Source organism: Mastigoproctus giganteus, chromosome 3 (assembly GCF_048544385.1).
Source record: "Mastigoproctus giganteus isolate SK-2022 chromosome 3, ASM4854438v1, whole genome shotgun sequence".
NCBI lineage: Eukaryota > Metazoa > Arthropoda > Arachnida > Uropygi > Thelyphonidae > Mastigoproctus > Mastigoproctus giganteus.
In genome coordinates this window covers 138055120-138070947 of record NC_143577.1, presented here as the reverse complement: position 1 = coordinate 138070947, position 15828 = coordinate 138055120, and the positions used below count along the sequence as shown (strand labels likewise).

The window sequence follows — 15828 nt, the reverse complement described above, 5'->3', positions numbered from 1 at the left end:
TCAAAACAGTCGGAACACGTGCTGCAACCAGCCAACATCCATTTACTATCCAACTTCAAACTCACAGAACCGGCATCTCCGTAGCCAGGTGGGAAGGAGCAGCAGTGTGTAGCACACGCTTCTTGATTAGACCGGGGTTCGAGCCCGTCACCACCAAATACGGAGAATGCGGAAAGGTCAGGGAATGACCACCGCATATTCCAGGAGCAATGTGACCTTAGTTGTTAATGCTCCTAAAAACCAAATAACAAACAAACAAACAAACTCACAGAACCAACTTTTCATCTTCTTCATTTATTCAATCAACTGCCGTTTTCTGGAACAACCTTCTTTCATATGTATTTCCTGAAAATTACAGTCTACAGAAGTTAAAGCCTAATGTCAATAAATATCTTCTTTCGTCTTCTCAACCTCAACCCAAGCATGGTACTAAGTAGTATAGGTTCTAATACCTCTAGTTTGTTTTGGGTTTTCATAAAATTTTTAAAAAAATTAATATAATATCGGTGTGTAGATACACCATAGACAACTCTTAAAAAACTACAAAGTAGTTGTTGTAGGCATCATTTGCTCTTTCTCATATTGTGCTCTGCCTTCACAACGAGTTGCCATGATATTGCACAACCTCGAATAAGTAACTCTTCACTAATAGAGAAAACTATTGTTACTTATTCTCAGTGAGTACCACCACCCACACATGTTTCAAGGCTATTGGCCTATCATCAGTGGGTGGGCAGGTACCCTGGTATTACAGACATGACGACCCAGTTGTGAAGATAATCACACAATATGAGAGATGCCAAAAGGTGTATATGACAATATTTAAAATAACTAAATGCACAAGGCATAATACATTAAGAGTTTAATATCTATATACAGTAATACCGCGACTTACGCGAACTCGGAGTTACGCGGTTCTTGATGTTTTCGTTTGGCAACACTGCTGCCCACTATCTTCAAGGTCGTTTTTCATATGTTATTGATATACGGTGCGACGGCGGAGAGTGAAAGTGAAAGATGAACAAAATTCAACTTTGCTACGCATGAGCTGCACACATATACAAGAATTTGTATTCCAACTGTCATATTTATATGTGTGCATTCGAATTCGTGCTCAACTTTAGTCGGAAATTACATTGTTTTCACGAGAGAAATGGATCGTGTCAGTCGAGCCATATACAGTCAGTCCTCGTATAACACGTGTTTACACAGCACGAATTCGATCATACACTATTTACAAATACGGTAACGATATATTATAATACAGTGGATTCCGGTTATTTGGGCCACCGGTTAATCGCAGCAGCCATTTATTTGGGGCAAAGCTTAAAAAACAGAAACCAATCGAGAAAATAGCCAGGGTTTACTTCGCTTAATTGGAACAGCATGCCGTTTAATCGGGGCAGGAGACCGCAGCACAGGAGATTACCCTACGATTGTCTCCGACGGTACCACGTGGTTCGGTCGAAATTCTGGAGGTCACAACCATAAAACAATAAAAACAATTAGCAGTCACCTGTTTATTGGGCTTTTCTGTTAGTGAAATCTATCATAAATGTACAGTTTGTTTGTTTGTTATTTGGTTTTTAGGAGCATTAGCAACTAAGGCCATATTGCTCCGGGATATGCGGTGGTCATTCCTGACCTTTCCGCATCCTCCGTATTTGGTGGTGACGGACTCGAACCCCGGTCTAATCAAGAAGCGTGTGCTGCGCACTGCTGCTCCTTCCCACCTGGCTATGGAGGCGCCTTAAAACGTACAGTAAACTCGATCTTACTGAATTTGCGATAATACCGACAGCTGGAATTCTGTGGGTTATTATGGTGAAATGTGTTTACACTTCCATGAAATCTTAAATCATATAAAAAAATTAATTTTCAGATCTTCTCTTCATTCCTATTTCTAAAGCTTTGTAACTCGTTACTCGGTTCTCACTTGCGCTTATTGTGTTACTTGCAATTTGTGTGTGCTGTGTTGTTTGTTATTGATTTCTTATCTTTTTACTGTTTTAAATTTTAATCCCACGCCCACAAATGTCAGTGAACAGAAATGTCAACTAGTTCGTATGTACATACAGTACATATCAATTATTCCAATTTTCACGTATCATTTAATTTTTTAATTGGTAAGGTAATAAAGGGTAAATTTGTGCTTAACATATCTTTGCTTTTATAGCCTGTGGATAATATTCCTCCTATTTTCGCTAATTAGAATCGCTGTTTAATAGAATTAAAATTCAATTCACAAACGTGATCACAATGACAGGCGCTTACTGCACATCGTATAGTGAACGGTACTTTACTATGTTGAGTTCGTGGTAACGTGATTTGATTGTACAGTGAACCAATTGTAAAAAAAGGGAGGGGGTTACATTGTATTTTTAACTATTTTAACTATTTACGTGAAATTTCGGATAATTGGGGCAGCCACTTAATCGGGCCAAAATGCACTAGTCCCGATGTGTCCCAAATAACCAGAATGGATTGTATAACACGAACCGAATTGGCTTATACATGATTCGCCTTTGTGTGTACAAGAAATGGCAGTCGAACGCAGAATCACCCCAACCGAACGCAACACGATAGGAATGAAGAGAAGATTCTGAAAATGTATTTGTTTTAGGGGAAACACATTTCACCATAATAACGTAAAAACCAACACAATTCCAGCTATCGGTATGCAATTAGATCGAGTTTACTACCAGTTTATAACAGATTCTACTAGCAGAAACGCAACTGGATTTTTATTGTTTTATGGTAGTAACCCCTAGAAATGTGAGGTGTTAATAGTGTATCTCAGCCTTTATGGTCGTGTTTATTCAGTTGCTACATGCGTGCAGCTTTGTTTATGCGTATCAAGCGTACCTCCTCGTTTTGTAATTCTGCTTTATTCCCTAAAAATGAGTAAAATACTTAAAAGGTATGAAAAGGAAGCGTCTTGGTGAAGACAGTGCAGATTCAGAGAGAAAAAGAAAAGCAATTATCGATAAACAGAGGCGGACTGGGTCAAAATTTCTTACCAGGGAAAATTTATAGTGGCCTCATACTATGGTCTATGGCCAAAATCACACAGGCCCGCCGGGGTTTCCCTGGTAAGGCTTATAGCCAGTCCGCCTCTGTCGATAGAGCAAAAATATGAAATTGTGAAATGCTTTGAGCGAAATGAAAGACCATGTGATATTGCACATGCTACAGGCCTAAATGAGGCAACGGCGAAAAGCACATGACAATTGCAAACTTGACAGAAGGTCTCAGCTCAATTGAAAAGGGCTTAAAAATTTTAGAAAACATAGACTACAACGAAGAACGTGTTATAGCTACAAAGCAAGGAATAAAAAAATTATTAGCTTGCTACGAAGAAATTCTGTGTGAAAAAAAAGAAGTCTCTGTGTTGTTAGACAAATTTGTTAGATTTCATGAAGCCATCGACATCGAAATAACTTTTTTACGTAAGTCATTTATTCTTTTAATACATATTTTGTATTAATATGTATAAAGAACTGCAATTTTATTAATATTTTTCTTCTACACTAGTGTTTTTGTTAAACCTTCGTCCCAATGAAACAAAATTAATATGTATTTATATGCAAAGTTGTACCCCGACTTACGCGAATTCGACTTAAGTGATTTTCGTCGGACCCACCAATCGCGTAACTTCGGGGTATTACTGTAATATCGGTGTGTAGATACACCATAGACAACCCTTAAAAAACTACAAAGTAGTTGTTGTAGGCATCATTTGCTCTTTCTCATATTGTGCTCTGCCTTCACGACGAGTTGCCATGATATTGCACTACCTCGAATAAGTAACGCTTCACTAATAGAGAAGATGTTGTTATTTGGTTTTTAGGAGCATTAGCAACTAAGGCCATATTGCTCCGGGGATATGCGGTGGTCATTTCCTGACCTTTCCGCAAACTCCGTATTTGGTGGTGACAGGCTCGAACCCCGGTCTAATCAAGAAGCGTGTGCTACGCACTGCTGCTCCTTCCCACCTGGCTACGGAGGCGCCAATAGAGAAGACTATTGTTATTTATTCTCAGTGAGTACCACCACCCAGACAGTTTCAAGGCTATTGGCCTATCATCAGTGGGTGGGCAGGTGGTACTCACTAAGAATAAGTAACAATAGTCTTCTCTATTAGTGAAGCGTTACTCATTCGAGGTAGTGCAATATCATGGCAACTCATCGTGAAGGCAGAGCACAATATGAGAAAGAGCAAATGATGCCTACAACAACTACTTTGTAGTTTTTTAAGAGTTGTCTATGGTGTATCTACACATCGATATTATATAGATATTAAACTCTTAATGTATTATGCCTTGTGCATTTAGTTATTTTAAATATTGTCAAATACACCTTTTGGCATCTCTCATATTGTGTGATTATCTTCACAACTGGGTCGTCATGTCTGCAATACCAGGGTACCTACCCACCCACTTATGATAGGCCAATAGCCTTGAAACATCACTTGGAACCCTACCCACCCACTGAAGAAGGGCCAAATAGCCCTGAAACGGCACCAGGGGGAGCCTGATGATGGACGCCACGGTAGCCAGGTGGGAAGGAGCAGCAGTGCGTAGCACACGCTTCTTGATTAGACCGGGGTTCGAGCCCGTCACCACCAAATACAGAGGATGCGGAAAGGTCAGGGAATGACCACTGCATATCCCGGAGCAATATGGCCTTAGTTGCTAATGCTCCTAAAAACCAAATAACAAATAACAAAGCCTGATGATGTCCGGAGTATCCAAGAATAGGTAACAACAGCCTTCTCCACTCTGGAAGCATTGCCTATTCGAGGAGTTTATGAGCTTTTGAGTGGTGTGAGTTGAAGGAGGTACTGTCCCTTTCATTCTTCTACACCATTTCTTTTCCTCTTCCACTCCTACTATTACTTTCCCTCTATCTTTTTGCTTTTCTAAGTCTAATAGGGACAACTAGATAGTTGAGTTATTATCCCACACAAATACAAAATAGCCTTGAAACATATCTGGGTGGTAGTACTCACTGAGAATAAGTAACAATAGTCTTCTCTATTAGTAAAGCGTTACTTGAGGTATTGCTGAAAACATCAAAGGCAGATATTTTTGGGATATCAGAGACTTGGTGTCACACAGAAATAAGGAATACAGAACTGGAATTTGGAGAGTACAACGTCAACAGAAAGGATAGACAGGATAGGAAGGGAGGAGGGGTTATGCTATTAGTTAAGAAATACATAAAATCCGAGGAAGTGAAGCCAGTGGACATCGCTGGATAGCGCAGTGTCGAGTCAGTTTGGTGTGACATAAGCATTGGGAGATCAAAATTGAGAGTAGGAGTGTGCTATAGGCCTAATGACTCTGATGAGTATAATAAGAAACTGTACAGGGAAATAGAGTGGGCCAGTAAATCAGAGAGCCTTATAATGGGAGATTTTAATTTCCCAGATATTGACTGGAATTTGGAGGCTGGTCACTCACACATTAGCAAGGCTTTTGTGGATTTATTGGATGATTGTTTTCTTCATCAGCATGTTCGGGAGGCAACTAGAGGGAGGAATACTCTTGATTTGATTATCAGCAGTGATTCTTCATGCATTAAGAATCTGCAGATAAATGAACCACTAGGTGACAGTGATCACAGTGTGCTGAAGTGGGATTTACTCAAAGAGGTAACTACCATTAGGGGTAAAGGGAAGGGTTATTGCTTTCGTAAAGGCGACTACGATGGACTGAGACAGTATTTAAATTCTATACAGTGGGACCAACTGATGATGTTACCAACAGCAAATGCAAAATGGGAAGCATTCAAAGAACTTATCTTGGAAGCTACTAGGCTTTACATACCAACTAAGAAATATTGTTCAAGGTTTACACCTAAATGGATGTCAGATGAACTGATGAGGCATATGGCAGAGAAGAAACATGCATGGGATACATACAAATTAACACATGACACAGAAGCTTATGATAGATACAAGTTGATCTGTGACCAAGTGACAAAGGAGGTTAGGCAGGCGAAGGCAGATTACGAGAAATCTTTGGCAAGGGATGCAAAGAAAAACAGCAAAGAGTTCTTTACTTATGTAAACTCTAGAAGGAAGGGGATGAATCAGATTGGTCCACTTGATATCGATGGGTCAACTGTTGATGATCCTGCTCAGGTAGCTAACAAACTAAATGAATATTTTGCATCGACATTCACACATGAGGAGTTATTTAGCGAGGGGAAAGCCAGAGGTGTATTCAACTCTAGCAGTAAGCTAGAGAATCTTGTAATAACTGAGAGTAAAGTGGAGGAGAAATTGTTGAAGATAAACACAAGAAAGGCACCCGGGGTGAATGGGATCTATGCAGTTATATTAAAGGAGGCAGCAGAGGAAGTAAGCAAACCCTTATCCATAATTATGAGAGCTTCCTTGGACTCAGGGGAGGTACCCACAGACTGGAGATGTGCAAATGTGACCCCAATTCACAAAGGAGGATCAAAGGCTGACACAAGCAATTACCTGTGAGCTTAACTTCTGTTCCAGGAAAATTAATGGAGGCACTAGTTAAAGAAGCACTGCAGGATCATTTAGACAAGACTTCAGTTATAGCTCAGACACAGCATGGTTTTGTTAAGGGGAAGTCTTGCCTGACCAATTTGATTGGGTACTATGATGCAGTCACAAAGGAACTGGATGCAGGGAATAACTTTGATATTATATACTTGGATCTTAGGAAGGCTTTTGATACTGTTGCACATGGAAGACTGCTGCACAAATTGGAGCAGTGTGACATTGGAGGCAAATTGCTGCTGTGGATAAAGGGGTGGCTGAGGGGGAGAAGACAGAGAGTGGTAATCAATGGACACTGCTCGTCGTGGACTAATGTTATTAGTGGAGTCCCTCAGGGCTCAGTGTTGGGTCCATTATTGTTTTCTGTATTCATAAATGATATTGATGATGGTATATCAAGCTTAATGTCGAAGTTTGCAGACGATACAAATGTAGGCAGGGTTGTCAAGGACACTACTGACACTATGCTGCTGCTGCAACAGGATCTGGAAAGGTTGAGCAGATGGGCTGAGAGGTGGCAAATGAAGTTTAACATTGACAAATGTAAAGTACTACACATGGAAAACAGCAACCCCAGAGCAACGTATTAACTCTGTGGTACTACACTGACAGTGGTGGAGAATGAAAGGGACCTGGGGATGGTTGTGCAAGCAGATATGAAGTTCTCTGAGCAGTGCAGATGGGCTGCAAGAGTAGCTCATGGTGTATTGTCAATGATATATAGGAATTTTTCTAGCAGGGATAAGGAGGTGATTATTCCCTTGTATAAGGCAATGGTCAGGCCACACCTAGAGTACTGTATACAGGTCTGGAGGCCTCATTTCAAGAAGGATGTAGAGCTGCTGGAACGAGTACAGAGAAGGGCAACAAGATTAGTGAATGGAACAAAGGGGTGCTCTTACGAAGAAAGGCTTAAGTTTTGCAAATTACAGTGTCTGGAGACTAGGCACCAGCGAGGTGATATGATAGAGGTGTATAAAGCACTGAATGGTTTGAGCATGCTGAATGCTGATGGGATTCTTCCTCTCACTCAGAATAATCACCTGAGAGGGCATAAATTCAAATTGAGGAAAGACAGATGTAGGATAGATGTGCGGAAATTTGCCTTTAGCCAGCGAGTGGTTGGTTGGTGGAACAGACTTCCATCGCTTGTCGTGGAAGTTGATAGCCTAAATAAGTTTAAGGCTCAGCTGGACAGGTATTTTGAATGAACAGAGGGGTGAAGTGGAAGTGGGGTTTTTTTTTTGTTTTGGCTGATGTTGCATAAGCTTGCTTTCTTGCATCAAATGCCGCTACTAATGCTAATGCTAATGCTAATACTTATTCGAGGTAGTACAATATCATGGCAACTCGTCGTGAAGCCAGAGCACAATATGAGAAAGAGCAAATGATGCCTACAACAACTACTTTGTAGATTTTTAAGAGTTGTCTATGGTGTATCTACACATCGATATTATATAGATATTAAACTCTTAATGTATTCTGCCTTGTGCATTTAGTTATTTTAAAAAAATTAATAAATAAAATAGAGCCATGTGATGTAAGAAAGCAAGTGTATGAGCTTAAAGTAGCATCAATAAGCAAAAAAAGGAAAATTTAAACACATCATCAATTACATAACTGTCTTTTCTCAATTTCAATTTATGCCCATCAGGTTCATAAACTGAGCAAGCAGGAGAATCCCGACAGAATTCAACAGTTTCAATCCATCGAAGTCCTTATACACCTCAATCAGATCACCTTGCAGATGATTATCCTCCGGCCACTGGAATTTGTAGAACTTAAGCATTTCTTGGTATGAAGACCCCTTTGCTCCCCTCACCAATCATGTTGCCCTTCTCTGTAATCATTCAAACAATTGTACATCATTCCACAAATGAGGCCTACAGACCTGTACACAAGACTCAAAGCAGGCCCTTACCACTGCCTTATACAAAGGGATTATCACCTCATTTTCAATATTATCTTCTCTCACTCAAACATCCTTTTCTCCATTTTAGCAACTTGCCGTTAATGCCATACTGCTCAAATTTGTACAGTAGACTTCCTTTTGCCTCAGAATCAAAGCTTTTCTAAAATCCAATTATATGATATCAAAATTATTCTTTGTATCTGTTTCATTTGTGATCACATCATAGTATCCAATAAAATTTCTGAGACAAGACTTCCCCTTAACAAATCCAGGCTGTGTCTGAATTATAACTGCAGTCTTGACTAGAAAATCCTGCACTGCTTCCGTAACCAGTGACTCCATTATTTAACCTGGACTAGGAGTTAGACTGAAAGGTCTGTCATTACGTGTATCACTCTTTCATCGAATTTTGTGAATTGGGGACAAATTTGCTCAACACATGTCCATGGGGACCTCCCTGGAGTCCAAGGAAGGTTTCATAATTATGGCTAAAAGTTTGCTTACTTCCTTTGCTGCCTCATTTAATATAACTGGATATATCTCATCCACCCGACGTGCCTTTCTTATGTTTAACTTCAAAAATATCCCCTCCACTTTGCTCTCAGTTATTACAAAATCGCTCAGCTCCCTGTTAGAGTTTGATAAACATCTGGCATTCCCCTAGTTGGTCAACTCCTCACTTGTGAATGTAGATGCAAAATACTCAATCAGTTTATCAGACACCAGAGCATGATCATCAATAGTCAACCCATCTATGTTAAGTGGTCCAATCTGATTCATACCATTCCTTCTAAAGTTTACATAAGTAAATAACTCTTTGTTGTTTTTCTTTGCATCCTTTGCGAAAGATTTCAACTAAACTTCCTTCACCTGCTAACCTCCTTTTTGATTTGATTATAGACTAGTTTATATCTGCCATAGGCCTCTGGGTCACCAGATACTTTATATGCATCCCATACTTTCTTCTCTGCCACGAGCCTCATTAATTCACTGACATCCAATTAGGCCTAAACTTTGAACAGTATTTCTTAGTTGCAATAAAAAGCCTAATAACATTAGCATTAGTAGAGGCATATGATGCAAGAAAGCCAGCTTATGCAGCATCAGCCAAAAAAAAAAACTGCCACAACACCCCTCCATTCGTTCAAAATACCTGTCCAGATGAGCCTTAAATTTATTTAGGCTATCAACTTCCACAACAAGGGATGGAAGTCTGTTCCACCAACCAACTACCCACTGGCTAAATGCAAATTTCCGCACATCTATCCTACATCTGTCTTTCCTCAATTTGAATTTATGCCCTCTCGGGGGATTATTCTGAGCAAGAGGAAGAATCCCATCAGCATTGAGCATGCTCAAACCATTCAAGACTTTATACACCTCTATCAGATCACCTCACCTCACCTGGGCCTAGTCTCCAGACGCTGTAATTAACAAAACTTAAGCCTTTCTTCGTAACAGCAACCCTTTGTTCCATTCACTAATTTTGTTCCCTTCTCTGTATTCATTCCAGCAGCTCTACATCCTTCTTGAAATGAGGCCTCCAGACCTGTATACAGTACTCAAGGTGGCCTGACCATTGCCTTATACAAGGCAATAGTCACCTCCTTATCCCTGCTAGAAAAATTCCTGTATATCATTGACAAGACACCATGAGCTACTCTTGCAGCCCATCTGCACTGCTCAGAGAACTTCATATCTGCCTGCACAATTACCCCCAGGTCCTTTTCATTCTCTACCACTATCAATGTAGTACCACAGAGTCGGTAAGTTGCTCTGGGGTTGCTGTTTCCCATATGTAGTACTTTACATTTGTCAAGGTTAAATTTCATTTGCCACATCTCAGCCCATCTGCTCAATCTTTCCAGATCCTGTTGCAGCAGCGTAGAATCAGTAGTGTCCTTAACAACCCTGCCAACCTTTGTATCGTCTGCAAACTTGGACATTAAGCTTGATATGACATCATCAATATTATTTATAAATACAGAAAACAATAATGGACCCAACACTGAACCCTGAGGGGCTCCACTAATAACATTAGTGCACGATGAGCAGTGTCCATTGATTACCACTCTCTGTCTTCTCCCCCTCAACCACCCCTTTATCCATAGCAGCAATTTGCCTCCAGTGCCACGCTGCTCCATTTTGTGCAGCAGCCTTCCATGTCCAACAGTATCAAAAGCCTTTCTGAGAAGCAAGTATATAATATCAAAGTTATTCCCTGCATCCAGCTCTTTTGTGACTGCATCATAGTATCCAATCAAATTGGTCATGCAAGACTTCTCCTTAACAAAACCATGCTGTGTCCAAGCTATAACTGAAGTCTTGTGTAGATGATCTTGCAGTGCTTCTTTAACCAGTGTCTCCATTAATTTTCCTGGAACAGAAGATAAACTTACAGGTCTATAATTACTTGTGTCAGCCTTTGATCCTCCTTTGTGAATTGGGGTCACATTTGCACACCTCCAGTCTATGGGTACCTCACCTGAGCCAAGGAAGCTCTCATAATTATGGCTAACGGTTTGCTTACTTCCTTTGCTGCCTCCTTTAATATAACTGGATAGATCCCATCCTTGATCTCCACAATTTCTCCTCCACTTTACTCTCAGTTATTACAAGATTATCTAGCTTACTGGCAGAGTTCAGTACACCTCTGGCATTCCCCTCACTGAATAACTCCTCATGTGTGAATGTTGATACAAAATATTCATTTAGTTTGTTAGCTACCTGAGCAGGATCGTCAACAGTTGAATAATCAATATCAAGTAGACCAATGTGATTCATCCCCTTCCTTTTAGAGTTTACATAAGTAAAGAACTCTTTTCTGATTTTCTTTGCATCCTTTGCCAAAGATTTCTCATAATCATAATCTGCCTTTGCGTGCCTAACCTCCTTTGTGACTTGGTTACAGACCAGCTTATATCTATCATAGGCTTCTGTGTCACGTGTTAATTTATATGTATCCCATGCATTTTTTGTCTCTGCTATGTGTCTCATTAGTACATCTGACATCCATTTAGGCCTAAACTTTGAACAATATTTCTTAGTTGGTATGTAAAGCCTAATAGCTTCCAAGATAAGTTCTATGAATGCTTCCCATTTTGAATTTGCTGTTAGTAACATCATCAGTTGGTCCCACTGTATAGACTTTAAATACTGTCTCAGACCATCGTAGTCACCTTCATGAAAGCAATAACCCTTCCCTTTACAACTGATGGTAGTTACCTCTTTGAGTAAATCCCACTTCAGCACACTGTGATCACTGCCACCTAGTGGTCCTTTATCTGCAGATTCTTAATGTATGCAGAATCACTACTGATAATCAAACCAAGAGTATTACTCCCTCTAGTTGCCTCCCGAACATGCTTATGTAGAAAACAATCATCCAATAAATCCCCAAGAGCCTTGCTAGTGTGTGAGTGACCAACCCACAAATTCCAGTCAATATCTGGGAAATTAAAATCCCCCATTATAAGACTCTCTGATTTACTGGCCCACTATTTCCCTGTACAGTTTCTTATTATACTCATCAGAGTCATTAGGCCTATAGCACACTCCTACTCTCAATTTTGAACTCCCAATGCTTATATCACACCAAACTGACTTGACACTGCACTGTCCAGCGATGTCGACTGGCTTCACTTCCTTGGATTTTATGGGTTTCTTAACTAATAGCCCATAACCCATCCTCCCTTCCTATCCTGTCTATCCTTTCTGTAGATGTTGTACTCCCCAAATTCGAGTTCTGCATTCCTTATATCTGTGTGACACCACGTCTCTATATCCCAACACTATCCGCCTTTGATGTTTTGAGTAATACCTCAAATTCATCAAATTTATTTACCAAACTCCTACCATTGGTGTACACACAAGTATACATGCACCTGTTCCTATTCTTAGCTACCCTAACTCAACCCATGTTTTTTACTTTTACCACAATGACTCCCAGCAGTCTCTGAAATATCCTGCATCTTGTTTTCCAGGCTTCTGCTCATTCCAATAGAAGCAATGCAAGAATCACTTTCACCTCTGCCAGTGGCTACCGTTAATCTATTAGTCCTTGTATCCCCCCCCCCAAGCTAGCAGTTTTCCGACCCACCTAACACTGCCTCGATAGCATCAGCAAATATTCTTGCACCCTTTCAATTTAAGCGTATCCCATCTCTCCTGTTAACAAGTACACAGCAGGCCGAAAAAAATTCTACCCCTTGAGCCCTGCACAGTCTTTCCAGGGGCGAATTGATCGACAAGGCTCTCATCATATACTCTCTCCTATCGTGTCTGGGCAGAATTGCATACACTTTTAAATTCAACCCTAATTCACTGCTTTTTTTCAACAGTGACCTGTACTTTTTAAGTAATTCTGCCGGTCTCCTACTCTTAATATCATTAGTGCCAACTTGTACAACTATATCACCTTTTGCCCTTAAAAGATGATATTCGCTCTACAAATTCATCAACCTTTGCCCCTGGCAGACATACCCTGGTCCTGTTCCACCTATCCTTTTTATAAAGCATGTTCCCCGTTTCCCTGACAAAAGAGTCACCAACAACTACTAGTTTCTGTGGGACCAGCACTTTCTGCCTTGGGGATTGCCGCTGTGTTGCATGATGTTCAAGTTCAAGCTCTGGCATTGATGTGGGCAACTGAGAACTTGATGGGCCCCTCAATTTAGATCCTTCGAGGGTATCCACGCTGTCTTTCAAGCTCTCATATAGGCCCATAACAACGCTGAGTTGTCACCTCATTTCCTCACACTCCTTACATCACAAACACACAAAGACATCCTCCTTGGCAATGGTCATGTCCCATACCTGATTGCTCCACAAGCATCAAGCAGGCAGTGCATTTTAAAAGAAAATAGTCATCCTTCTAGAAAACAGTCATCCAATAAATTCACAAAAGTCTTGCTAGTGTGCGAGTGACCAAGCCACAAGTTCCAGTCAATATCTGGAAAGTTAAAATACCCCATTATAAGACATTCTGATTTACTGGCCCACTCTATTTCTCTGCACAATTGCTCATTATACCCATCAGATTCATTAGTCCTATAACACACACCCACTCTCATTTTAACTTTCCCAGTGTCACACCAAACTGACTCAACATTCCATTGTTCACTAACATCAATTCAATGTACTTCCTTAGATTTTATGTGTTTCTTAACTAACAGCATAATGCCTCCTCCATTCCTGTCTTTCCTTTCTAACAGATCGTACTGACCAAATTCCAATTCTGCTCTGCTTATATCTGTGTGACACTAAAGTCTCTGATATCCCAACAATATCTGCCTTTGATGTCTTGACTAGCACTTCTAGCTGATCAAATTTATTAACTATACTCCTAGCATTGGTGTACATGTAAGTATACATGCACCTGTTCCTACTCTTAGTTAGCCCAACACAGCCGATGTGTTTACTTGTTCCAGTATGACTCCCAGCAGACCTGAAAATCTCCATTACCTTGCTTTCCAGGATGCTGCTCATTCTAATAGAAGCAGTGCAAGAATCACTTTTCCCTCTTCCTTCTGCCACTGTTAAACTTTAAGTCTGTGTATCCCCCCCAAGCTAGCAGTTTTCCGACCCACCTAACACTGCCTCGATAGCATCAGCAAATATTCTTGCACCCTTTCTATTTAAGTGTACCCCATCGCTGTAGAAGCAGTCTGGCCTGTCAACCACTCCCTGATTAATATTTCCAAACCCATTAAATAAATAGCAGCTTATAATCTATCATTCATCATATGCTATTTATATTAATAATTTTAAATATATAAAAAAATTAAACATTATGATTGGAAAACTAAAGTATCTGTAGAATTTCATTGACACCAGAGAAAATACATACCTCTAAATAATCATAAGGACAATCACCTGGTCCTTCAACATCAAAATGCAAAAACTGAAGGTATACTAATTTACCCATGGGTAAAGTGATATCGTATATACATGTTCTGCTAGCAGGATAGGAATCAGGATAATAAGGAGAATGTAATACTCCTTCCATTGCTAAATATACACCACCACACACTGGAAAACAACATGTACATAACTTTAAAAAATTCTGTAAATAAAATTTTGTATTATACCTAGAAATTCATTTTATTTGAAATTCAAACCTATGCATATTGTACAGAATGATAAATATTACTTAAATCTTAAAAGTAATTATAATGTTTTTGTAACAGTAATTGTATTGCTTTTGCAATGTAATTATAATATTTTTATCAGCATTATCAATAGCAGTGCCATATGATGCAAGAAAGCAAGCTTATATAGCATCAGCCTAAAAAATCACTACCTTCCCATTTCACCCATCCATTCACTCCAAATATTTGTCTAGTTCTGCCTTCAACTTATTTACACTGCTGACCTCCACTACAATAAATGGAAGTTTCTTCCTACTATCAACCACCTGCTTACTAAAGCCAGCGGCGCCTCCGTAGCCAGGTGGGAAGGAGCAGCAGTGCGTAGCACACGCTTCTTGATTGGACCGGGGTTCGAGCCCGTCACCACCAAATACGGAGCATGCGGAAAGGTCAGGGAATGACCACCACACCGGAGCAATATGGCCTTAGTTGCTAATGCTCTTAAAAACCAAATAACAACAATAACAACTAAAGCCAGCAGGTGGATAATCGTTGGAACAAACTATTTAGTTCTGCACATAAATCCTACAATTGCCTTTCTTCAATTTGAAATTATGCCATTTACTCAGGTGAGGAATCTGAGCAACAGGAAGAATGGATTGAGATTCCTCAATCCATTCAATACCTTATACACCTCAGTTAGATCACCTTGGAGGTGCCTAGTCTCCAGAAGCTGCAATTTTCAGAACTTAAGCATATCTTGGTAACAGCAACCTTTTGTTCCCCAGACCAATCTCGTTGCCTTTCTCTGTACTTGTTCCAGCAGCTCTGCCTCCAGGCCTGTATAATGTACTCAAGGTGTGGAAAATGCCTGACCATTGCCTTATACAAGGGGACAATCACCTCCTTATCACTGTATATCATTGAAAAAACACAATGAGGTACTCTTGCAGCATTTTTGGACTGCTCAGCAAACTTCATATCTGACTGAACAATTACCCCCCAGGTCCTTTTCATTCTTCACTACCCTGAGGGTAGTACCACCCAATTGATACATTACTATGGGGTGACTGCGAACCTATATGCAGTACTTTATATTTGTCAATTTCTCAAACTTCAGTTGCCACCTCTCTGCCCATCTCCGAAACTTTTCTAGATCCTGTTGCAGTGGCATAATATCATTACTGTCATTAACAACCCCGCCAACCTTCGTGTCATCTGCAAACTTAGACATTAAGCCTGATATACCTTCATCGATATCATTGATAAATACCAAAAACAAA

The 15828-nt window shown here is 40.1% G+C and overlaps 1 protein-coding gene across 1 annotated transcript in view; it reads right to left on the bottom strand.

The window, feature by feature from the left end:
- The window catches only part of LOC150088286 (cubilin-like), a 670594-nt gene that overhangs the window by 22481 nt on the left and 632285 nt on the right, over window positions 1–15828 (bottom strand). The window contains exon 21 of the mRNA XM_090370103.1: window positions 14305–14486. Coding sequence (XP_090226229.1) covers window positions 14305–14486 — 182 coding nt within the window. The remainder of the gene's footprint in view (window positions 1–14304; window positions 14487–15828) is intronic.